We start from the raw sequence: 26,845 nt of genomic DNA, 5'->3' as shown, positions 1-26,845 counted from the left end.
GGACTTTGGGTCCCCCTTGCTGAGAATTGGCCCAGAAATGGAAGTGTTTAGAGAGACAGCTATAGCAAACAGTAGTCTGCAGCAGGCAGGTGACAGGGTGGTGAGGTGTGGGCAGCAGGTGTGTGCCTCCCATGTCAGTAATAAGACTTTCCTAGCAGGGACTTCACACTCAGTCACTTCTTCCTGCTTTAGATCCACTTTCACTTTCGCTGCCGAGGCCGAGCTTTTGCGCTATAGGCTGCTGCGAATTATTCCATCGAGTGGAGGAGGAGGAAGTGCAGTTGCTCGTTAACCGGGGGAGGAGGTATATGCCACGAGCAGCTGCTCTTTATTCATCCCATCGTTAGCTGGAGGATCGCTCCCGGGTGAGTACACCGAGATCCTGCTAGTCACTTGCGGGCAAAAAGAATGCGGCTTGGGTGAAGTTAACTATGTTCTTGGTGTCACAGGAGAATCTCCCGTGGAAAGCATTGCTTTCATTAATCTGATTTTGTCTTTTCGTTATAAAATGAGTGATGGTTTGAAATCCTAGGGAAAGGGTTAATCCAGGGTGGGCACTCGAAGAAGTCATAAAACTAAGAATGATTCAAGATCACAAGGTACAGTGAGCTGGTGGTTGTGAATGTCACAATAAATATAGTCCTTTAAACGAAATCAGGGATAATGGGTGTGGAAATCACAGATGATGAATGGTCATCACACAAACAAATCACTGGGAACAGCTACCCCAGCACAGCCCATAGGGATGCCCCTATGTCACTGCAATCTGCTACTACCACAACTTTCATGGGGTTATTATATTGTTTCATGTAGAATTAGGAATGAGTTATGAAATATGCAGTTTGTTCCCCCTTATGTCCTTTTAATTTGCTTACGTTGTCAAGGTTAGATGGTTTTCAAGATTATTTTGCCCAGCAAGCAGTGCTTCCCTCTCGCAATAATGATGTATCTTTCTCTTTGATCAGTAAGCCCATTGCTCTATACAGTAACATAGATAATCATTCACAATAAAGGGTTTTAGCTATTTTTTTGCCATGATATTTTGGGTGACTTTCTCTGCTCAAACCCCACACGAAGCTTATTCTTCATGACAGTGCTAATAAAGGACCTTCCTCCATAGACTTTCATTAGTGTGTGAGGTCAGCTGTGTGACTAACAATGAGCCACACAATCTTGTTGTTATTGTTTGTTTTCATCTAATACTAACAATTCAAAAAAAATGGTGGGGGTTCCCCATTTAAGATACTAGTCACACATGGGGAGGTTTTAGGTCTAGAGTGAAAAGAGGACCACTTTATAATAATAATAATACAGACCTAATGTGGTAGATCTCTCTAACAATGCATTATGTAGGCCAGTGTGCAACTCACCTCCAAGCATCCAGTTTAGTGAATAAATCCCTGTGTCTAAACTAAAAACAACGGGGCCAATCTAATTTTCTGGAGTAGCCGCAGAAATGTAGCCTAAGTACGGTAATATAAACAGTGTTAACAACATAATCAAAATTGCTATTAAAACTATTCAGGTGGATATCTTCTAGCTATTATGTTGTGCCCCAAAGGAGGGCCACTTTTAATGTCAGGATATGTCTATGTAAAAGCCAAAATCTGAAGGTTTGCTTATTTTTATTTTCTTCTTCATTAGTGGAACCAAAGTATAGTCAAAATATTTAGAAGCCAATGTTTTTGTCTTTTACCTTAAGTTGCATTAAAGTGCAATTAGGACGACCACATTGGCTGTGTTTTCCAGGACACCAAAATTGTTGACATATTTAGGACCAGCACAGGTATAGTGCTGTCCTGCAGCATGAAGAATGTATAAAGTCATGGATGGGAACCAATTACCCAGTCATGCATTTCACACAATAAGGTCAACCTTTTACCTGTGCTGGTCAGTAAGATGTAAAAATGACTCGTGTCCTAAAAAATATGGCTGATGGCCACCATAAGTGCAAGACATGGGTATCTAGGAGACTGAGAAATGTAAATTAGTTTAGGAACTCCTATCACCTTCAGCTAGATCAAGGTGGTCAAAAGGGGCACAATAGATTTCTTCTATTTCGTCGCCAGGAAAAAAATATACCATGTTCATTGCACGGCAAGCACTTGTGTCTGGTATTTTGGTAAAATTATTCTGGCAAGCTACCACCAACTTGTAAATCACATAGACTGGCAAAACAATATGACTTGCTGGCAGCAAGTAACATAAATCTGGCAGGTTGCTTAGTTAATAACCGTATGACTAACTTGTTTGGTCTGGAAAATTGGAATCAAATTAGTATTTCAAACTCCACCCTCTGTTCAGGAAATAGAAATAAAAATATCAGAATGATACACAGCAGGAGATCTTTTACAATAACAGTTATTTCAACAGCTGCATGGAATGGGCTAGTTTAAAGGTGCTGTTCCACTTGGACAAAACAGTAATTTCACTCTCCAGTGTGTTAAGCTCTGAAGGTTTACCCATGTAAGCCACAGCAACTTTTAAGAATCTTTTTCTGTTTTTTATACCCATCAGCGCCTGCTTTTGTGTCACACTTCAATTAAGTGTTCCTAGCAACAAATTACACGTGTAAAGGATTTATACATGAAACACTACTAATAGGAATGATGTTTCCAATCTTGTGTTTAGTAGCTGAAACAACACACTTGCAAGCAAACTGGTGGACTGAACATTATTTTGTTTTCTGTTGTTATTGCAAAAACCTTGATAGCTGGCTAAAAGAATTACTGGATCTAGCTTTTCCATTCACCTATAGATCTAGAAACCCATAACTATTTCATAGGTGTACACTGCCCAAGCACTCTAAATGTATTACCCAACTCCCCGTACAATCCTCAGACAAATACTATTCTGGGGGTTTACTCGCTCCAACACTGTGTAAAGGAGTTCTTGTGTAACATCTATGGTGCAAATGTCAAACGCTTCAGTAGCAGTATATTAATAAATATGGTGATCACATATATTAGGGTGTGCCTAAGGCCTTGAACTCTCGTCTTACAATGTTTGTTATATATTTTCGCAGTAAAGATATGGTTACTACCTTTCTGATGTATGTTCTGATATCTGGGAGGCTTAATGTTTAAAACTCAAGTATAAGCGGAGGCTGCGTGGCATTACGTTGTAAGAGGACGCTAGTGGCAATTTCAGCAGTGAAATTACCAGGAGCTAGTAGTTAGGGGCGTCCCTGCAAAGTTTTATTCTGCCGGGCACAAGGGCTGTGAGCACTACATTGTGTCCATATGTGGAACAGCTACTGTGTGTCATACAACTGCATGACTGTACTTGGGTAATGAGGGTAAATATTGTGTTAATGGTAGCATATAAAATCAATGTGTACTTATGCAGATGCAATACTTTCCCCTTAAGCCTGGTTCTTTACTTATGGAAATCCCCTAGGTTCCCATTGCAAGCCACTAGTTGCCTTCTGCTGCTGAAAAGACACCACTCTGCATGAATAGAATCTTTGTGACAATGACCTGCTTGTACTCCAGACTCCGTTTTGTCATAACTGATTATAAAGTATTCCAGAGAAGCACTCTGTAGATTTGTACAGAGGGGAGCTAGTATTATTGTGTTGTATTTGAAAGTCAGGTTGGAAGTAGTATATAGAAATCACCCAGGGATGAAGTACTAGGTTGGTAGAGTCAAAATACACATTTAGTGAAGATATAACAGATATTACAAAAATGATTAAAAAAAGCTTACTTATATTAAAAGTAAGGTTTGCCTTTTTCGACAGTGATGAACCAACTATATGGCACGATAACAGTTTTGAGGTGAACAGGTTGACTGCATGTCTGACTGGTGTTCTTTTCAGCATACTGCAGCGTTTACAGCAGGGGTTTTCTTAACCGGGAGTATCCATGCCCCTTGAGGGTATGGGACCGGATGTTTTTGTGATTTGTCGATATATATATATATATATATATATATATATATGAATGAGAAAAAACTGATTTTATTTCACCAGTTCTGGTATGTAAAGTAAAACCAAGCTATTGACATCTTTTAAAGTCATTTAATAGGACTGGTGATGATGATTTGAACAGTCGGACAAAGGGGGTATGGCGACATATTGGGCAATCCATTGGGGGTAAAATGTTAAGAACCCCTGGTCTTTAGCCCTATACTACCCAACCCAAGCAAACACAAATTATGTGTGCTACTCTGCATTTGTAATTTATAATACCAAACATTATGGATTGGGTTTCATTTCCCATCCCGGTCCTGAGATTAACATTGTCCAAAACAATATTTTTTCGGAGGGAAAGCTGAAAATCCACTATTTACTGTCAGGATGGGGTATAACATCACAGCAGTGTTGTTACTGAAAAAAGTGAGCAAACTATACATTTCATGTTTCATTCATCTTACAACATAAAGGAAATCTTTCCCATTCCACAGATACCTGATGGGCCAAGTTTATTAAATGGATACGTATGGCAGGAGGCAGCCGCTAAATAAATCACTGAGCTGCCTGACTGCCCCTTTAAATTTGTGCTTTTTAGAAGAGGTCCTTTGTCAGGCTCAGGAATGTCCAGGCAGGAAGTAGATTGCTATCTTTATTCGTTTCTGGGCCATTGACCTACAACATTTTAATGTAACTTGGAAAACACAAATCAAATATAAATATTTTAATCTCCCCACTCGTCCTGTTAATCCACATCACTCAGCAACTGACCAATTGCTTTGGTTACTTTGATAATCCTATGTGATGACCTTTCCTTTTATAAATGTCAGGTTGTTGATGACGTTAATAAAAACAAATAATGTAAGTGCAGACAAGTATGCTTATGGTTTAATTTGTAGGAAACCCAAAATTATAAAGAAGATTTTTTTTGTTTGGCCATGAGCATGACATGGGTTACTAGGAACCCTAGATATATGCTCTTGTAGTTGTGAGGTCTTCGGTTCAGTGCCAGAATGCTTTGTCAGTGTTATGTTCTGTGGGCATAATCAGTTTCATGTTGCTCCCAGGGTGCACTGGTCTGAAAATAAATGCACTTTTTTTTGCATAAGCCTCTAGTTGCCTAGCGTTTTATTTATTGTTGGCATGGAGCATCCTGTTTTTTATCTGCTATTGACCAGTGGGAACACCCGTGACTACAACCTGCAACCCAAAGTCCAAGAGGGGCTTGCATTTTGGAATCCAAAGCAAGGTGGGAGCTGTTTTGTTTTTGTTGGTGGTAGAGTTATTGATTAGTTGGCTCAAGAGTTGATGCCGACTGGATGGTAGGAGTCTCCATGCCCTTACTGACTTATCTATCCTTTCTTCCTCTAACTCTCTTGCTTCTTTCTCTTCTCACTACCTAACACTTTATATTTTAAGACACCCTTTGGGAAAATGTCAAATACCACAAAAATAATAAAAGGTGTTGATGGAAACTGCAATTTCCCCCTACAGATCAAGGTATGCAAAATTTGCATACCACTACACTCCAGAATGATTCTCCACCTGACTTGGAAAGTGATTGTTGTTGTATAACACTGGAGCCTCTTTACACCACTTGCTGTGTTTAGAAACACAATTTTACTAATGTCTTACAATTACTGGGTCAGCCATGATGTTAGTGAGTAGATGATATCCGGTTTCTCCCTACCTACACTGAAGCTAATGTAACATAAGCGCAGGTTGTATGAATGCTTACATGCTGATAAAATATAACATTATGAGACATGGATACTTACAGGAGGCTGACACAAGTTAATTGTTCCGAATAGTGACCACTGACCAGCAAGAGGCCCTATAGATTTAACTATTTTTCTTTTCCATTCATCTTCCAATAGAATTATCCACATTCTGTAAAGTTCAGGTCTCTTTGCAACAGTAAGAATTTAGCTCTCATAACTCTTAATTACCAACACATTTTGTGATATTTTAATTTTAGTGATGTCAAGGGAAAGCTTGGGCTTGGTGTTATCTGGTGTGTTTATTAGTCCTAGTCATGTAGCTGAGAACTATTTTCCAAAAATGCACATTGGTCCTTCTAAAAGCAAGCTTGTTTAAGGTTCACTGTTCCAAAGCCCTGGCCAGAGTACTGTACAGAACTGTATAATCATTTCACTGACATGGAATAGTCATGAAAGTTTTTGATGGAAGAGACACAGTAGTGGACGGTTAATAATAGTAATAGCATTATCAGAGTCATTATCCTAGATAATTCAGTACTATCAAGTTGGCTCAATGTGTTATTTGCAAATTTAAAAATAGTAACAAAATGCATCTTCAAGTTGGGCATAGAAACCTGTTATTAACAAATTCAAAGTTATTATTGAATCATTTCTGGCACTTCTTTCTTAATAGAAACCAGGGAAGACACCAACAGATGTCTACTTCTGAGGCGTTATTGGCCTATAATTAAGAGAATCTCACAACTATGGCGCCAAATTAGTCCACTATGCTGCATTGATAGGCCCCAGTATGTTGGTTCATGTGACATGACATCAGGTGGCCAGGTGTAATTTGTGTGTCGGCATTGATCCTGTGCGAGTTGGAGTGCTCACCAAACCAGGCACCTAAAAGATAAGATGACCGTGGGGAAAGTGTGTGTGTGTGTTACAAGTATGTTTGTGCGCATGTCATTTGGCTTAGACTTCTGTGTTTAGACCTGAACTGGGGAATGGGCTGACTTTATGTACCGTAAGTCATGCTTTCAAATCACAGTTTAATAAACCCCACACTTGTGCTAGTTGATTTGAGTGACCATCCTTTAACATCACACACACACAAATAACTTTTTAAAAGCACACCAACATGTAGTCATAACAAATGTCAGCGGGTGGAGAACTCATAAATTAAAGATTTTTAGGAATTTACTTAGTTCCTCCATTTGTTTTGGCTGCTGTATTTTAATTTCGCATGAAGGGATTTATCACGGGATCAAGTTGTTACGTTTGGAAAGAGGAACTTCTGCTTGCAGAGGCTTTCATGCATGTCACGTCTTCACATTCACAACACGTGCCTGCACCAAAAGCTACTTCCTGATTTTGCTTTCTGATCTTGGTTGAATTTCATAGACACCACCCACCATCATTCAATTTGAAATAATTTCTACAAACTGGAACATCAATGAAACATTATTTTTGCAAAACCTTCATTTGCCTTTCATATATGACTCCGGCAATATATATTGATGCCATGCATTCATTTAGTATACTAGGTTTAAATAAGTATATACCGTATAGGCAAAAAAGAAAAAGCCTGAATATAAGACGACCCTATAGGAAAAAAGTTGTACCAGTAAATGTTAATTCATGTAAACTATTTTTTTTAAAATAAAAGCTATGATTGAGAAAAATATTTTGTTTTTATTTCCTTTTATTTTCCAACCTGCCCCCCAGTTATGCACATCTGCCCCCAGGCTTGCCACTCTGCCCCAGAAATGCCTTATACCCCCTATATGCCACTGTGGCATTTAGGGGGTTCAAAGGCATATTATGGGGCAGAGTGGCTTATAGAGGGTTAATTTCTGGAGGCAGTGTGGCATTAAGGGGGTTAAAAGCATTTCATAGAGCACTCTGCCTACAGAAATGCCTTAGGCCCCCCATTTAACACTCCTTCTCCCCCCACCCCACACTTACCGGTGCTTCACCGCAGCGGAACTCTCCTCACTGATAGCCGGGGAAGGTAATTCTACTAGCTAATGTTTTAACGTACACTTAATGTAAATGTCACTTTAATCTGTGTTTTAATGGCTGTGGTGGTGCTTGTGGGTAAAAGCTAAATCATATCCAAATCCTAGTTCACCTACACCAAAGAGAGAGATTTTTTAATTTATTATTATTATTATTATTATCTTTTATTTATATAGCACCAACAGTTTACGCAGCACTTAATACAATACATAAATTCAAGGGATATGACAAGACAAGAATTGACAGACTAAGACGTTTACATCATAGAAATGCGTGTGACCTGAACTATTTGCGGTGTCTCCCTTTGTGATTCAAAAGGAGAAGTCATTTCATCATGTTTTGCTCACAAGAGCTTATATACAAAAAAGCTACAAAGAGTGAATTGTTTCTGTTAAAGGCATACTGCCTTTTGGCTTAGATCAAGTGAGTACCTGGAGACAGGTCCCTGAAAACTCAGGTTTTTGGTGGTGGGAGTGGGCTGTGCCTTTTTGGTCATCAACCCTCCTTGAAAACTTCAGTAGGTCAACTTTTCATGTGTGCCAAAGACAATTTAGCCCACCCTTGACTTCTGTCAAGAAAGAGCTATATATGTCCCTGCGGGTTGTGCAGACCCCAGAAGAAGAATATTGGGGATATCACTGTAGCCGTACCTCTTGGAGCACCTGTCTGGTTTCTCACTGATGAATGGGAAGCACAAGTACCTCAAGTTTCAAGGAGGAAGAGAAAAAAACCCACAATTTAAGATACATTTATCTTTTACATCCTACCCTTCCTGTTTCTATTGAAGCAGGTGGCATTGCTGTCTATGAGTGTAGTCATGCAAGGAAAAAATGAGGCAGACGTTAAATTGTGAATTTATATAGTGCCAAATTCTGCTGTGCTGAGTACATTACGTCAAAGATGTAAAAAGATTCAAAGGGGAATTCCCACCATTTTGTTGGTACTACTATCAGATAAAAATTGTTTTAAAAAATATTATGCAGTTTTCTTTTATAGCCTCTGCTCTGTTGAGGGTACTTTGTACCAGAAACCTAGATATGTATGTTTAGCTATGATTCCACTTTTTCATTTTTACTGCACCTATACAAATTACACATCATTTTTAGATTTGTGATACCGCTTTCAGATGTGTAGTTCAACATTTAGTATAAATAATAATCAAAAAATGACCCCCCCCACATTTGTGTATGAAATACAAAAGTACAAAATACATTAATTTAAGTGTCTTGAGTTAGGAAATTCCTTATTTGTAAGAATTTGTATAGCTATGTGGCAATTATAGGGCAAATATAAGATTGATGTTTCAAAGTATTTTTTTAAAATTATTTTCACAGTTAATATACAGGTTTGTAACAGTAAACCTAAACAAATAAAGCAATAAATAATCCACAAAGTCCATATTTCTGGAAAGTAGACGACCCAGGGGTCTTTCACTGAGAATGTTTATGCTGTTGTTATATAACAAAGTTAGCCATTATTATGTGTGGGTTGGTTTTTTTCTCAAAAACACTTTAGCATTGGTTAGCATTCTTTGCAGAGGTTTTGTGCAAGTACAAAAAAACAATCACGAAAACTGTATTTAGCTGCCCCTCCAGATTACAGAAATAATCCTTATGTCACAACCTGGGCGAGGAACTTCGCTTCATGGGATACGATGGAATCCGTCTCTACCCCACAATTCATGACAAATGACTGGAAGGTACATACAGGGCTGGATAGTACAGGAAAGGTGCCTGGTTCGGTACCAGCAGGACTGGGCACTGAGAAAGGACTGTGCACAAAGGCAGGCTGTGGTTATGACACAGACAGACAGGCAGAACAGACTGGAAGCTCACGGACAGAGTAGAAGCAGGATAGACCCCGGACAGGGCGCTTGGCAGGATGGCAGTCAAACAGGAAACACCAGTTATTAGGAGGTAAAGAAGCAGCCAAACAGCGAGCCAGATCAAGCCGGTCATATCCCCAAGGCATAAATCCAAATGCAAAGGCCCCGTCTGCTATAAGCAGCAGGTATTTAAAGAGGAGGGCTGCACTAGATCAGAGTGTGGCAAGAATTTCAGAATACAGACTGAAAATGGAAGTACAACCACAACCGGTATTATCTATACAGGAGCCTGGCAAGCAGGGTGGAACCATTACAACATCGATAGGTTATTGTATTATATTGGAAATCTACAGGACACAAGACATGACACGCTCATTTCCCTGCACAACAGCACACAGCATAGGGCAGGCTAGGGACATGTTAGATGATATAATAAACTATAAAAACTGTTCAGATAGCCAGGGGACCAGTTACAATTGTCTCCCAGGCCGATCCAAAGGTTTTCCCAAAGGGCCAGTCCAACCAGAACAGCTGTCCAGGCTGGACCGGCCCTTTGTGAATAATTTGGGACCACCCTGGGGAGGAAGGGATGCAGCAAGGTCATGTTACATAGTAAAAGTGTGGCAAAATCATGCAAGTGTTTGTATGAGCATGAATGTGTAAGTTTGTGTAAAGGTGAATGTGTGTGCCAGAGCACATGTGATTTTCCGGGGAAGGGGTAGCATGAGGCTGATTGAGGTCACTTGGCTTCATCATCAGCATGACAGAGGGTGATGAGACTGTCATCAGCCCGAAAAAATAAAAATAAAATGTTTAGAAAATGTGGATGTAGGGATCAGACTGCCAGCAGGCCAGGGTGCCAGCCAGCTGATCTAACGATAGATCAGATGGCAAGATGTTGGCACACTTTTTTATACTTTTGGAAGAACACAGTCATAGTAGACTATCTGCTCCATGCATTGAACTGAGAATGATAATCAGCCCTGGAAATATTTGGACACCTACCCCATATAGTTTATTTCATGGTTGAGCTCATGTGCCCACACGCCACACTAGAGGCGTAACTAGAAACCATAGGGCCACTGTGTGAAACATGGACAACGTTGGTAGCTGGCATCAGTGATATATGGAATCAAATACATTAGAAGAGATAAATTATAAAGGGACCATTTCAACATGTTGGAAAAGAGAAAATTTATTTAAGCGGTGTAGAGAAACTAGCTGTAAAGTAAAAATGTATTGAGATGAGGAAATTTGTAGGTGATAGGGCACTGGAGTACCATGTCCATGTACACGTGGAGTATTTGGTCCTTCAGATATCTGCTCATCACGAAACAGTGGGATCTTGTGGGTGGGTGAGTGAATGTAAGGGGTGCAATCCTGACATGAGCTTTGAAGACATAAGGTAGAAAGATGGACACATTTTCACATTATTATTATTATTGTTTGTTAGATATGTAGATAGGATATTATCTGCCATTATTTCTATCTGCACCAGTGTTTCTTTTGGAAAATGTGTATTCCTGAAAACTGATGTAACAGAATACTTTATGTTTGTAGGTGGTTCTATTGATCAAATGGAGTCTGAATGCACGGTGGCCCATCTGTGATGTGTCCCCTCTGTGATGTGTCTTGCCGAGCCAGTGAATGCGTTGCCATGCTGACTGGTAGGAGCTGCAGCGTTCTATTCAACTGGGTGCAATGTCTGTCAAATAGTCCAGGATAACCAATCTTTTCACCTGCCAGGCCCAATGTAAAAGAAATAGATGATTAAACTTCATGCAAAAATTACATTTACACTGCGTGCATGTTCTCATTTCCTTATCTAAAGATCATTTGCTGTGTTCTAACATTAATCTAAGTAATATTTAACTTCCGCACACATAAAGGTCCCACTCATCCCTGCTCTATTTTTAGTTGAGATTGAATTCTTCGACAACTTTGCAGTGGAAATAACTTTTCCGTTTCCTTGTAGAAATTGTGATCACAGAACAGCCAGTGTGTGCCTGCGTACCCACAAACTTCCCCCTCACCCTGCGATGCCGGGCTCAAAGTCCCTTGCCCCTACATTATCAGTGGTTCGAGCAGCAGGAGGTAAATTTGTCATCTATTAACGAGTATATGTATGGAACCCTGACCTTATGAATAAAATAAACATGTGTTTCCTTTAGTACCCGTGTATTGTAAGAGAGACAGAAGGATAGGAAAACCCCTTCTTAGAAAAAAGTGGAGTTGACTCTGTTAACTTGCTTTACATATCGGGCTTTGTTACATAAGGATACTAAGGAACAAGATGGTTTAAACTTCATTAATTACATTTCTGTATGCTGCAGAAGGAAATGTCTACATTGTAGATATGCGTAAACGGTCAGAATTAGGAGGTGGGTACTTTTCATGTAGTCATTTGAAAGTGGCAAGGCAACCTTCTTCAAAGAGGTTTTATTTTAGCAACCCCTCTTTGATTCTAACCTCGGTCCAACCCCTCTTTGATCCTAATCTCTAGCCTCCCCTTGTCTTCAGTTGAATAGAGGGTAATAATATTTTGTAACTCTCCTTACGTTCCCTAGGGGATACAACCAGAGGATTTATTTTCCATGAGCAAATAATGTAGCATGCCTCCAACATACTGAGAGGGTGGTAGATAAGTGAAATGGCCTAGCAGCAGAAATGGTAGAGACTAATACATGTAGGGAAAACACGTATGGAATAGACAAATGGGTATCTAGAAACTAAGATGAGACCAAGGACTGATTAAGGTTAAAGTCCTTACTTCAGGGAAACAGGCAGATCACTATCTTAGATGGTGATTTCTAGTGCTAAATTAAAACACATACAATGAAAGCCCTTTCTTGGCAAAAAATATAGTCATAAGATTTATCATAAGTCTTCCACCCTACCCTACATTTCACAGATTTACTGCCCTCACTGCAAATTTAGCTGGAGACACCTGTAATGGAGAGTCCTTCTGTCTACTCCTGGGCTGTTGGTTATCTTATATGAGTGCAGCTCAACCTCAGGACTCGTAGGCATCAAAAACTGTTCACAAATTTTGGATACCCCAGCTTGGGCACAGTCACCTCATTTTGTTTACGTGCTCAACCTGTTCAAATAACAATAAGGAAAATATTTCCACTAATATATGATAATTAACAGATGATTACCTTCAATAATCTTGATTGTCTATCCCATGAAAATTATTTTTTTTAATGTAATTATGGCTTCTCTTGTGAATGCATTCTCTGGAGTACCCACACGTGAATACATTACACCCATTGACAGATAACCATTTTCTCCCCAGTCTACCTGTAAGGAAATCCCTGATGCCAACCAACCAAACCTACACATTGTGGCTAAACAGACCCAACTCTATATCTGCCGAGTAAACGATCAGCGTCATCGTATCTTGTTCAGTCGTTGGGTGAAGGTGAAAGTTGTAAAGAGTTTTGCTAAAAGTAAGATATCTAGAGGCAAGCAACCATTGGGTGAAATACTTTTTTTTGTTGATAATTTTCATATATAATATTCTTATATATGTGAATACTTATGGTTTTCTCATAGCAACCAATATATTTCATACTACAAGTGATTATATAAAAATAAGCATAAATTTATTTTACAGTTGCTATGTATTGTATAGGTAAGGAGGTGTTTTTGTACCACTTGCTTCTCAAAAATTGCTGTAAAGATATGCAGGTATTAAAATGGTCATTATCGAGAAGCATAGCATGTTAGCCTAGCTATACCAAGGTTAAACACATCTCTCTACTGGGAGATGAAGTTCACTTGTCTTGCTAATGGCGCTATACACGATGATCACACGTAAATAAATGTCCATGGGCCTTTTCCATTCTCACATTGACCATGTTTCTGTTTTTCATGATTAGTACCCCCTGGCTGGAAGGGTGACCCCATCATAGTCACTGAACCGGTCTCTTCTCATGTGGCATCTCAGCATCCTGTGCAGTTCCAGTGCTGTGCCCTAGGGATTCCTGCTCCTCAATACCAGTGGTACCACAATGGGCAATGCTTGCCACATAGAAAGGGCAGGAAGTTGCTGGTGAGTAAAGTGTTTTATTTTTTCTCATACGTTGGTATTCTCAAGAGGAGTCTCCCAGATAACTAATTTGGATATTTCATGAAAACACTGAAAATATTACAGTACGCATCTAAAGCAATGTGTGTAACTTCTGACAGATCTAATAGATTGCACGGTGAAATAAAGACCGGTGAATGTTGTGATAACAGATTTGTATACCGTTGCTTTTCCCTATAGTGATGGCTTTAGATGCATTTGTTTCATGGTTTTTTCCCTAACGTATCCCGTTGTCACTAGGGTAATGCCTAGTTGTTGTTTTCATGACTGCTGTCCCTTGTGCCCAAAGCATATAATCCCTTAAATTCACATTTGCTATATGCAAAGCACTAATACTCAGTAGTTGTACCCTACATAATCACATTAATGCATTTCTACTCTCTCAACCTGGCACATTTCCTTTAGAAATCAGTTGTTTTATTTTAGTTACAGCGATATGTTCCTAGCAATTGAACCATTCTGTCGGGTTGCATTGAAACAAAAATCACCCTTTATGTATAACCCCCTTTGTTGTTTGCATATGAGCCATTTATTATGAATGGCAATAATAATAATAATAATAAAACATGTATTTATATTTATGCTTTTAGATAAAGGTGGTAAAGCCTGGACATTGTGGAAGTTACCTGTGCTGTGTGTCCAATGATCAGGGAGAATGTTGGAGTGAACCCGTGGAACTCACTATTGGTCAGTTAGATCAACAGCCGCATATATTATGGTATATGTGCATGTGTATATGTGTGTGTGTATATATATATATATATATATATATATATATATATATATATATATAATTAAATAAGGTTAACTCTTCCCGAGTTTTGTCTAAAGGCTGTCTTGTACAGCGGGCAATTACTTTCAAGGGATCCATGTATAAAGTGGATATAGAGGCAAAGGTGATAATTGTTAACCTTATTTGCATGCGCCTACCCAGGCGCACATCAAAACGAATTGGTTGAAAAATAAAAATTATAGAGGTGCAATAGGTATAGCTCCAATATAGATGTACAGGAAATATAAATACCATGCATAGTCAAAGATTAAATTAGATAATTCAAATATTTATTTAGGTAAATGGGCAATTGGTAAACTGGTAAACTTACCTGTCTTTTATGCAGGTTGGAGCTGTACCTGGGGTTACCCAGATGTCAAAGCAAAGAGGAAGTCCTCACCCCCTTGGGTCAAAGGGGATTCAAAAGAAATTTAACTTTTACAGCATAATCCCCCCAATTTACATAAATACATTGTCAGAAAATGACAAACAATTTCAATAAAAGAGCATAATCCAAATTAAAGAACTCCCACAGCATTCTAATACTTATATTGATCAAAATGTTCATTAAATGTTCAAACTCATAACCTTACCTGGGAACGCTCAGGGTTTGCCCCAAAGAACTCTGGGAGATGTGCCGCTTCTCCCGTTCTCAGGGTCAACACCCGAATCCTCTTGGTCGCAGGATCTTGACACGCACCACTGCCTGCCCATTTCCCCTTTAAATGGGGGTGTTTCCCTCAATGTCACCGGGAAGGCCCTCTGATGGCAGCAGGAACACCCCCTGACAGAGGCGGGAACACCCACTGACACTGACCCACTGACACTGACATCAGTGGGCAGTCCTGGCCTCGTCCCGCAAGGGTAGGCTCCAGGTAGCCGGAGCCCACAAGTTCCCAGGTATGCTCAAAACCTCCAGCAGAGAGAAGAGGGGAATGTTAAGTTCCTGATTTGATTGTTGTGTATGGAAAAGAAGGCCATAATAATCTGAAAATAAATGTTTTAAATCTGTTTAAACCATGAAGGAGTTCTAATAAGCCTATTACATGCAAAAAATCTAGTTCAATCATGACTTACCACAAAGAGGGAGAATGGTATGGTGAACTACTGGTACTCACTATAGGTCAGTTAGATCAATAGCCAGAAACTGTGGCAAAATGGGATTTATGTATGAAAGTACCTCTGTCCCAAAATTTACCTGGTTTAATCTCCTCGCTTTTCCTCTAGGGGTGCTGGGACTGCAGTGTACAGTGAATCAGAACAATAAAAAAACCCAAGCCACATAGCCATTGTTTAATTTGATCTGATGTTAACATGGCCTGACAGGTTACCTCTCATACCATCATACCCACTTGATATGCTTTGTTTTTCAGGGGAAGATGTTATTTTGCAGGCATCACCAAAACCCCTAACAATCACAGGTAAATTCATTCCTTCAATCATTTTACCACCCTGTACAGAGCTGGCACAATCGATATGAACCATGTGATCACTTTGTGACTTGGGGAAGACTTGTGTTTTTGAAGAGGACATATTTGGACTAGAGATGCTCTGATATTTTGCAGTGGAGATAAACCTACAATGATTTGTTTGAAGATTGCCTACTGAACTGCCATCCACGATGTGCATGAGAAATCAAAGCCATAAATTACCAACATCCCTAATCTAATTAAGACTGTTCTGGCAATGGGATCTGTCCCTGATTTTTCCGTATGCTAAAAACATTGTATGGGCAATAGTCAAATTGGGCATTTCGTACGTGTAAAGGGAGGCAAGCAGGGGTCAATTTATTTACCCTAAGTCACTTAAGGTACCACTGGATTTTAACAATTGGTTTTAATGATTTCTTGGTTTGACTGAGGAAAAAAAAACATATCCCTTCAGCTCTTGTCTTGTCCTCCTACAGTTCTTTACTGTCTGTTTTTAAAGTGCCATTTTCTTGTCTCTGCAGGTAAAGTACCAACAGATGAATACTTTGGTAAGTACCCTAAAGAAAAGAGGAGAATAAGCTAGAAGACAAGAGTGTCTTCACTAGTGTATGTCATATAACGCAATATAAAAATGTATTATCTCAACATTTTCTGTGCTTGCCAAGGTGACTAACCCATAGATGTAGTATGTCCCCAACTCAACATAAACTTGTGATACATAAAATGTTGCCTAGTCAAAGCTACACAATATGGACAGAAACACTCTGGTGTAATGGTTCAGGTGTCCCAACAGTTTTGTCCATATAGTGTAATTAGTATTAAATTAAGTATGTTCTGGTCACTAGAAACTAGTGAATCTTATCTCTTAACTACTTGAGTGGTAAATACTCAAGGTTAAATATGGACTACTGAAATTTGTTCAGACTTCTAGCCTTAACAATTAAAGCATTCCATATGTGACTCCTGCTGACTCTTAGTGTTAGTATAAAGTGTTCTTTACCACTGTCCAGGGTGTAAGGTCTAATCACTGAGCTTGACACATTAAAAGACAATAGCAGAACCAGAAAAGTTAAAATAGAGGAAGGTAAGGATGGTGGGAAGTTACAAGCCTCTTGCACAAGTGGCTGGTATATGCTCCTAACCTCTAAGCATTATACTTGGCTGGAAATATATTTTATTCTTTTTTTTCCTCCTGACAATCCTAAGAGATGATGCTGATCTTAGTCCTGAAATATTTTTTTGCTTTTTGGCAGCTGTTGGGAAGGTAGCATTACTGATTGGCAACAATGGTTACCTGAATCATCCAAATCTTCTGGCACCGATGGTGGATGTTTATGAGCTGTCTGTCCTTCTAAGAAAAATAGGATTTTGTGTAGTGTCCCTGGTGGACCTGACTCATGAAGAAATGCTCAGAGCTGTAAATCAGTTTCTGCAGCTCTTGGACAGAGGAGTTTATGGTGAGTTGTTTTTGGTTTGTTTTGTTTTTTTTGCAATGTAACTTGCTCATAAGATACTTTGCTCAAAGTTTATTGTTGGTTCCAAGTATAAGACTCACATTTTAAACTATGTACCAAGGTACCATACACACTATATAGACTATGCAGGTCAGTGCTTTATTATACAGCAACAAGTATTTCCTAAGAGTTTTTATGTTGCCACTGATGCAAATATAAACCTCACTTCCAGGAACAGTTTGCATCACTGGCTAATTATACATTGAATCAGAGACAGCTAACTCTGAGTGACACTGGAGTGAAGGTCAAGTGACTGTGTACCATGATTAAAAGGTCTCTGTCACTTAAAGTAAGATTAATAAAAGAACATAAAAACACCATACATTTTTGTTAACATTTGAACACACTATTAGAGTAGTCTTTTAAGATAATTGTAATAAATAAATTGTTCGGGCTTGCCAAAATTATTTCCTGCAATGCCAGGACAAAATGTGGCAGTGATATTGTGTGGGCAGAGTTCCTATTTTGTTATACCTGTGCAGGGCTGCCATCAGAAATGTTGGGGTCCCTTGCGGAACAAATGGACTGGGCCCCCCTTTCCGGATGACCCACACACTACAAGATTTTCTCTTTTACTTATCATTTTGGCACAAACAGACTTTTTGGGGGCGAAGAAGGCACAGACAGGCTGTTTGGGGTCACTGACAAGCTGTATGGTGGCAAAGATGGCACAGACACTCTGTTTAGGGGCACTGTGAAGCTGTTTGGTGACAAGATCGAACATACAAAATATTTGGGGGCAATGGCAAGCTGTTAGCCTCCAAACAGCTTGTCTGTGGCACACGCAAGCTGTTTGGAGACAAATGTAGCACAGGCAAGCTGTTTGGGGGCATATGGAACAGGCCATCTGCTTGGGGCACATATATGACATAGGCAAGCTGTTTGGGGTCACAGATGGCACACATATTTTTAGGGGGCCGTGACAAGCTGACACATATAAGCTATTTGGGGACAAAGATGACACAAATTGTAATAATTTTCAAAATGCATTCTACCTTATCAGCAGCTTTTTCCACCACCTTGCTGCCACCTTGCTGCCGCAGGATCCAGTGTCATCGTGCAGTCCTTATCTAGTGTATTCCTTATCTAGTGTATTCCAGCTCCCTCTAATTGGTGGATGATTTTTCATCTTTATCATGAATTTGGTGGAACTGCCTGACATTTTTTTAAAAAGAATAAATGCAGGGAGACATTGTCTCCCAAGGCCAGAATGGGCCCCCAAGGGCACCCAGGCCCCTTAATGTTGTAAGGGTTGTACCCCCCTGATGGGGGCCCTGTACCAGTGTCATGGGTCTGTCCTCTGACTTCATATTATTCTCTTTGGGATGGGTGTGGCGGTCACACTTAATGGTATTATGGCTGTTAGGCTTGGTTTCCATTGGGTTTTTTTTTGCTAAAAACGCCTATAAAAACGCCAATAGCGCCACCTGGCGTTTTTTTGTGAAAAACGCATGCAGCCAGATGTTAGCTGTAATTCAATAGGAAATCGCAAAATGCCATTTCCACTTGGCGTTTTTCTGTTTGGCGTTTTTTCAGTCCTCTTTGGCGTTTTTCTGCTTTTTTGGGCTCTGTGGCAGTTTTTCAAAACTGCAGCATGTTCACACTCTGGCGTTTTTTGCAAGAAATCTTGGCTTTTTTTCTCCAATAGAAGTCTATGGGAGAGAAAAAACGCCATGAAAAAGCCATGTGGGTTTATTGCCTTGGCGTTTTTTATGGCGTTTTTTCCACAGTTACAATGCAGAGGATGGACCCAGTATCTGTGTGTCCTACGAGAAATAGGCTGAAAACAAACAGTTTCACACAAAACAAAGTCCTGGACTGGTTCATATTGAATTTTACACCATTTGGAACAAACATGCCATTACAAACAAACATACGCGACCGGATCCTGCGTGCCAAAAGCAACAGCAAACAATTTGCACCATCATTTGGGGCCAATCTTCCCAGAGGAGCAGACATTCGAAATAAACCACAGAAAAGAGACAAAAGGGTCTACCAAGTAAATGACATCAGGAGGGGGCAGATACTTGCCATTTATCCTAATCCCTTTTAGCTGGGTGAAACTTCTAACTTGTAAAGGCTGGAAAAACTGCCTAAGGTCAAAAAAAGCAATTTCCACAGAAAGGCTAAAACGCCAGAAAAAACTGCAGAAAAAACGCCAAAACGCAGGTAAATGCAGCGGCAGTTTTCTTGGCAGTTTTCCTGGCGTTTTTCATCAAGAAAAAAACGCCGGACAAAAACCCAAGTGGAAACCTAGCCTTAGGGTCTTCCAATATAACCAGGGGATGGAGATATGTAAAATGAAAAATAGTGCAGTATGTCTTATGGAGCCAAGGTGCATAATAACAGGAAACACTTACACTATATAGAGCTAAATATAGCTCTATTGTAACAGCTTCTGATGATATAAGCAAATAAAGGTTGCTCAATCCTCATCAGCATGCTTGGTATTTTCTCCACCAAGGAAATAGCTCCAGTGAGATAAAAATCAGAATGTGATATTGTGTGTTCAAGAGCTTAACTCAGCATTCTTTATTGATTCTTTATTGATATTTTTAATCATGTTAAGCGTGACATTGAATGGCTGAACATGGCAGATTGAGTATTGATAAACATTTCCTCTTACTGACTAAACTATGCATTATGAAGGACCAGTCCTGGTATTTTTTTCATGTAAGAAGGCAGAGTTGGACGTGCATTATGGGTAGTTAAATTGCCAAGATTATACAGGGTTAATTGGGGCAGAGTATGTCCTTCATATATAGAAGCTTTAGAAGCCCACACAGAATCCTTACACTAACTATATGGTCACCTTTTGTAACACAGGTTTATTTTATTACGCTGGCCATGGATATGAACACTCTGGAAGAAATTACATGGTCCCAATTGATGCCCCACAACCCTACCGACCCGAGAACTGCATCAGCGTACAAAAAATTCTGCAGAAGATGCAGGACAGAAGGACAGCTTTGAACGTAGTTCTTTTAGACACGTGCAGGAAATGGTATGGGTGCACAGTTATTTGGTAAACAATCACCAGATATGAATGTATGAGAATTATTAAAGTTTTAGTTCATTTTACTGTAGCCCCAAATCGCCCTGAAGTGGAAATTTCAATCTTTTGATATTTGATATTTCAAAGTACCAGCTAGACCATTCTCACAAGACTTCCACAAGTCCCACTGAAAAACAGTAAGTCTTGCAGTAGGAAGAGCTATAATTGTATTCATAAGCTCAGGGCCCACAAAAGAGCTGGAAGATGCACTGGAAATTGTGAATTTGCCAAGCACTTACAGATTTGCAAAAGTTAATTACTATAATTTTGCATTGGGCAGTAGTGGGGAGTTGATTGTTGGTCTGAGTCTACTATCGCATGCCCATCACTGCATTAGCTTCTACCGTTTCTGTCAAACTACTGCTACATGTGAAACTTATTTACAGTATATCTAAGCCTCTGGCAATCTAGTTTTGGATTATGACCTATTGTCCTAGCATTCCTCCCTATATGAAAGATGCTTTCTTAATGTACTTGAATGCCTTCTGTGTATCACATATCTTCTCTCTTCTCTTCTCTTCTCTTCTCCAAGCTTTACCTTGCTAATAGTTCTGTTAAATTGGCTACTCCTCAACAGCAGGGTATTTTCTTTTTTTGATTGGATGGAACCTAGGACTGTGTGTGACAATTATATCTGACAATTATATCTGATATACAGAAAAATCTAAGTAAACACTGCAATGCATTTTGTCTTCTGAATAATTACTGTTTATTGTACACTCTTTCAGGTACAATTCTGACTGTGCACTGTCTAAAGTGAACCCTCTCAAGCCATGGGGAAACACAGTTTATGGATATGCCACGTAAGTTCTTGGTGTTGACTGGTATGTGATGTTTGCTTATCTACCAGCTCCCCAATATCTAGTATGGAATAATTACATAATTGATCTCTGGAATATGGTATTCATTACCACAGATTTTTGTCAAGTGATTTTTGCCTTTCGTAGTCCATGCTCAAGCATTATAGTACCTTAAAATGCTATTGGCATTGTAGCGTGCTGCGCTTGAGAAGCGAGGATACCATTTCTTAGTTTTCAAGACCTTGGCCTAAATTCATCTTATCTGAACAAAATATGTTGCTTTTTGTGTGCCAGCTCCATTAATTCATTTAACTCAGGGATAGTAGGTAGCTCTATAGAACAGAATTACAGTAGGTCTGTTTGTGATATGATAACATCTTCTGTGTGGGTAGGAGCGAGAATGCAGAAGCTTATGAAGTTCAGGATGGAGAATTCTGCTCTGGAATCTTCATGACATATCTGAAGAAGCACATAATGGAAGAGAAGAAGGTGACACACATGCTAGAAGAGGTCCTGGAAGGTAAACCACATAAATTCATGTTTTCTTTTTATGGGAGTATTGACTCCTAGAAAATTTTTATTAAGATCATTGTGTTCATTGTCAAAAACATATAATTTTAGGGCCTTGGATCTAAAGTTTATTTGGAGCACAACACACACACTGTATATAAATGCACTCTTGATTTGTGATTCAATGATCTGTCACCTATGAGCCCAGACATTATTGAGGCAAGTTGTCAGATATCTGCTTTGCAACAAAATCACATTCTGCCTCTTTTTCAGACATCGGGAGAGATCCTCTGGTAACTGGAAAACAAGTGATGGAAATAAGGCACAGTCTGAAAGAACCCCGTGCTTTGACTGACAAAATCTGCACCACTGGATATGAGTGTCCGAACAAGACAGAGTGGGAACAGCACATAGGTGAGGGAGGATAGAGTGCCCTCTGGTGTTAGATCCAGCAACAGCGGATCTGGCAGTAGGAACCAATTTTTGGAGTAAACACCATTTAACCGCATTGAGCTTTATATTTTTAGCAAGTCGTATTGGTGTTATAGGTGGTGCTGTTTTTTCTTTTCTTATTCATTTGTATTAACTTCAGGAACAATCTGTATCCATTTAAAGTCTTCCCATGGACACACCCAATTATCTTATTTTATCTCCTCTTCTGAATGTGTGAGGGAAATATACTTTTTTTATCTTCTATGAATTTCCTAAAGTACAGTGTTGTGCGTTTGACACCTGGGCTGATCATTTTTTTAACATCACCCATACAGAGAAATGATTTAAACAACCTATAATGCAGCATTGCATGACAGGAGCCTATCCTTGCGGGATGGGGCCAGGACTGCCCACTGACGTCGGAGGCGTTCCTGCTGATGTCAGTGGGCGTTCCAGCTGACATTGCGGCAAATACTGTTGTTTAAAAGGGAAAATGGCCGGGAGTGGGGTATGTCAAGACCCCTCTTTTGTGACCCAGGGGAATTTGGGTGTCAACCTGGAGAAACAGTGCTTCTGCCGGAGTTCCCAGTTACGGTCATGATCATGGATAGGCAGACATGGTTCATGGCAGACATTTTTAAATTTACTGGATTTGGTTAAGGATGTGATCAGTTATTTTTCATTTTTCACATATACTCTCGCTCTCTCTTTCCTTTCTCTTTATCTTTCCCACTTCTCCATATCTCTCTAACCATTTTCCATATATCTCCCCTTTTTCTCCTCTCTATCGCTTCTTCTTTTCCTCTTTTTTTTCTTGGTGGTTCTGCAGTGGGTCTTTTTCTACAGATATCTCAGTTTCAGTGCTGAGCACTGGGATATGGAATGATATAGCCAGCATAAAAGCACGAGGAAGCACTGAAATTGAGGTCTGTAGGAACAGACTTCCTGCTTCCTTAATTTCAGGCCAATTAGAAGGAGATCAATTATCTCCCCAACTGGCTCTGCTACTCCCACAACAACAGGTATCCTAGGCAAGCTGCCACCACAGCCCTGGCCTAGGTGCCAAAATGACTGCACCAGTACTTACCATTAATAGAAGGAATATGTTGTAAACTTCTGGCTGAATAGAATGCAAGGAACTTTGCTGGAGCCTATGATGTAGCCACTTTTAGCAAAGAACATAAAACCAGATTTACCAAACTTTTTATACAGAATAGTTTGTCGTGACAACAATAAAAACAATAAAATAATACAACTCTGTGACTACCATATCACTGACCCTTTCTTGATTGTGTTCCAGAATTGCCAAAGCAGAAGATAAAGTTCTCATGTGGAGCTGAGGTAGAACTGACGTACCAAACTGTCTTTTCCAACCTCATCCACACCTTTGCTACACTGACACACAGTCCTCCTCACCTGACTAATATCAGGATCATTCTCTACAAACCTTATGTAAGTTTCTTTCCCAGTTGACTTACAGACAAATTACATCAAACATCCAGTTTTTTTGCGTGTAACATTTGCTCCTGAAAGCTCTTCCACGTTCAGAAACATTTTAGGTACAGAGCAACAAGAACTGGTGTGGGCATTTAGCAAACAAAAACGCTTTCCGTGGGTGAGGAAAACACAGGAATCTTACTGATTTAACTATACATTATACAGGACCAGCTAAAATGAACGTTCATAATGTATAGTGAAGTCAAGAAGTTGAAACTATGACTTTTTGCAAACTCTAGTGTCAAATCTCTCTTTGTGAATAAGCTCCTCTGTGTATGGAGAGTGGGGGAGATTGTTGGCAAGTTAAGGGGGAAGAGGGCATGGGTGGTCAGTGTGCACTAGAGCCCTGCGCGGGACTACTTTTTTAATCCCGCTCCCGCGGATTTTAATCCCGCTCCCGCCCGCTCCCGCAATGTGGGTGCTCCGCTCCCGCCCGCTCCGGCCACATTTGTGGCCAATCCCGCCCGCTCCCGCCACATTTGTGGCCAATCATGCCCGCCTCCTTACCTGATTTCCCGCGCAGTCCCGCGCGGCTGCCCTCGAGTTGTTCCCTCACGGCGTCTCTTCTCTTGCTCCTCCCAGGAACAAAGCGGAGTCACAGGAAGTGACGTTACATCACGTGACTCCGTTTTGTTCCTGGGCGGAGCAAGCTGGGAAACACTGTGAGGGAGCAGCAAGAAGGCAGCCTTGCGGGACTGCGCGGGATTACCGGGACCCGCAGGTACAGTGCCTGACCGCCCGCTCCCGCCCGCAGCCCCAGCAAGACCGCCCGCGCCCGCAAGTTTTTTGGCGGGTCCCGCGGGACCCGCCTCCCAGTGCAGTCCTCTAGTGTGCACGTCGTTATGTTATGGGAGATTCAGACACAGGATGAGGAGGACAGGCATTGGGTGAATGTTGGCAAGTTATGAGAGAGGCAAATGTTGGGGTGGCAGCCTTATGTAAGTTATGGGAGAGATGGCATGGGGCTGTAAATTATGGGAGAGGCAAATATTGGGGACCGGGCGGACATTGAGACATTTAAGTAGAGGTGGGAAGAAGATGTTGAGAAGAGGAGGAGGTATGGGAGAGAGAAGGTTAGTGAGAGGGACGAGAAAGAATGAGGAAAACCGAAAAGGTGAGAGGGATAGTGAAGGGATAGAAGAGTGGCAATAGGGAGAGAAATATGGGAGAGTTGGCACACACCTTATTGGAGAATAAAATCGGTGTCAAGTCTGGCAGTTTTATTGCTACGAATTTCTCTTGTTCAAATATTAGCTGTTGTATTTCACGCAGTGTCTACCATGCTTTAGCTCAGCAGTTAGGTCAAGTTTAAAACTTAGACGTTTTGTGTTGCTTTGAAAGAGGCATATAAAGAATTTTAATGAAAATAATTGATCAGATTATTGTTCAGAATGCATGAAGAATTCAAGAAATGTATAATTTACTTTTATTTATAACCTTTCTTTCCTCAGGAAATGGCAAAGCTTTGCAGACTTGATAGAGTAGACTCTGTGTTGACCACGGGAAGTGACCTGAAAGAGGCAGACAGCATGATCAGACTTCATGGCCTGCAGAAATTTCAGGTAGGACACTCTTCTCACCTATCCTAACGTTGTCACATTCATCCAATTTAAATAATCATGCTTTTAACATATTTTACTATGATATCTATTTGTGGTAGATTTCCTCACGGTCGTTCCATTGTCCTAAGTATATGTATTGTTTTGTTTATGGGCAGAAGGACATCATCATTAAAGTTGACCTGCATTGTACGAACATTGGCACTGGGAACCGCATACAGGAGAGTTGGGACCAAAGGGTCCCCAAGCTATGGATATCAAAGTTGTTTAGCAGGAAAGATGTAGCTTTCCTAGATAGAGACCATGCAGCTGGAGCCACGTATAATGACTATGTACCAGCAAATGGATCCCAGCTCACTACAGATTGTAACAAACACAAGCCAGGAGCGCACCATCCCGAAAATCCAAGTGCACTGCCTTCTAGCATCCAGTCAAAGTCAAACAGTGAACCCGAGGAAAATGATGAAAGTGACATTTTTCTAGTTTCATGAGATGGTTTTCCTTTTCACCATGTGGATCAAACAGATGACAGTGTTTTCATCACACAGTCAGTATTATTGTAGAACAGCCACTTACTTACTTCAGATTGGTGTTAGTTCCATATTTGTATTGTTCGTGATATTTGTGTGTATGTATATATGTCTATATATTTATACATATATGCACAAAGTACGTTATAAGAGTGTCCTTCTCAGCTTGCACCTTGTTTCTTACACTCACTTCTAGTATTACTAATTGAACTTCCTCTCTATGGATTTGTGTTCTCATAAATAAGAGTTTAAGTATAGATCAGGGAATTGAAATATGAAGTTGAATCAGAAATGTAAATATACTGAAAAAAGATATTTCATGTATGTAGTTAGTCCCTTGTACACTGTACTGTTTACCTTTTGGTTGTCTTTAATGCTGGACATTAAAGGGGCTACTGACCCAGGCCTACCTTAGGGGCCCATGAAAGCAGTACTTTGGGACCACTTCCCAGCAGCTGTAATCCAGAGGTGGAGGGCTGTGGAGAAGCTGGAACAGACCTTTCCAAACACTTTTTACTCGAGTTCTGATCACCACGTGCTGTTAGAGTCCAGGGATATGATGCACACTAGGGCTGAACACATATCCTGTAATGCTTGAGAATGGATGCATTTCCACAAAACAATCGGTACATTTTAACAATTAGTTAAATTATGCATTCAAGTACATATAACGGTTCGAATGCCTCTTTTAAAGATAGGCGAAAACGTTTTCGTTTTAAATTCATGAACTCAAAGGGGGTATAAAACACAAAGTTCTCATTTCCTATGCTTTCTGTTACACACTAAAATAAGTGAACACACCCTTGTTGGTTAGGGGGCATTTGGACACTCCTAGATTTTAAAATATTTCTGTTTGCATTCATTGGCATCATATTTGAATCAGTTTTGCAAAAATTACAACCGCAACATTAACGATTAAATCAATCATATGGGTTTGAGCTGGATTACTGGTTTGGCCAAAACCTGGAAATCACTACTAGCTGATGACTAACCTCTACAGCTTTTTTTGTGTGCCTCTTGAGGAACAACATTCCAGTTCTTATCATAAGCTATTTGGTTCTTTGGATTTCCAGACAGAGACTTATTTTAAGTGCAGTTCAAAAAAAAAAAAAAAGTTCTGAAAGATCAACTTTCTGTTTGTTTGTTTTTTATGTTTATGTTTTGTTTGTTTTTTTGAGACAGGGCAGGAA

General features: G+C 40.0%; 1 protein-coding gene across 2 annotated transcripts; it reads left to right on the top strand.

Annotated features, from left to right (window-relative positions):
• The first annotated feature begins 268 nt into the window (after positions 1-268).
• Positions 269-25,812, top strand: LOC128492516 (mucosa-associated lymphoid tissue lymphoma translocation protein 1-like). Of its 2 annotated transcripts, none has more exons than XM_053465094.1 (16): positions 269-365; positions 11,024-11,130; positions 11,439-11,557; positions 12,762-12,915; positions 13,348-13,520; positions 14,147-14,243; positions 15,702-15,749; positions 16,280-16,306; positions 17,012-17,215; positions 20,099-20,276; positions 21,056-21,130; positions 21,520-21,647; positions 21,911-22,051; positions 23,370-23,521; positions 25,018-25,128; positions 25,287-25,812. In XM_053465094.1, exons 2-16 carry the CDS (start codon positions 11,052-11,054, stop codon positions 25,614-25,616), a joined length of 2,016 nt encoding a protein of 671 aa, XP_053321069.1. In that variant the 5' UTR covers positions 269-365; positions 11,024-11,051; the 3' UTR covers positions 25,617-25,812. The 2 variants fall into 2 exon arrangements, with proteins under 2 accessions (XP_053321069.1, XP_053321068.1); XM_053465093.1 differs by having other exon boundaries at positions 25,284-25,812.
• The last annotated feature ends 1,033 nt before the right edge of the window (positions 25,813-26,845 follow it).

This window comes from Spea bombifrons, chromosome 4 (genome assembly GCF_027358695.1).
Source record: "Spea bombifrons isolate aSpeBom1 chromosome 4, aSpeBom1.2.pri, whole genome shotgun sequence".
In the NCBI taxonomy this organism is placed as follows: Eukaryota; Metazoa; Chordata; class Amphibia; order Anura; family Pelobatidae; genus Spea; species Spea bombifrons.
The sequence above is the reverse complement of the archived record's forward strand: the minus strand, read 5'-3'. Positions and strand labels throughout refer to the sequence as shown.

Bases quoted from the DNA above. Each gene is read 5' to 3' on its own strand.
- LOC128492516 (XM_053465093.1), top strand. From the start codon at position 11,052: ATGCACGGTGGCCCATCTGTGATGTGTCCCCTCTGTGATGTGTCTTGC. The intron at 11,558-12,761 runs GTAAATTTGTCA...TTTTCTCCCCAG, and splicing joins AGTGGTTCGAGCAGCAGGAG to TCTACCTGTAAGGAAATCCC. The intron at 12,916-13,347 runs GTAAGATATCTA...TTTCATGATTAG, and splicing joins TGTAAAGAGTTTTGCTAAAA to TACCCCCTGGCTGGAAGGGT.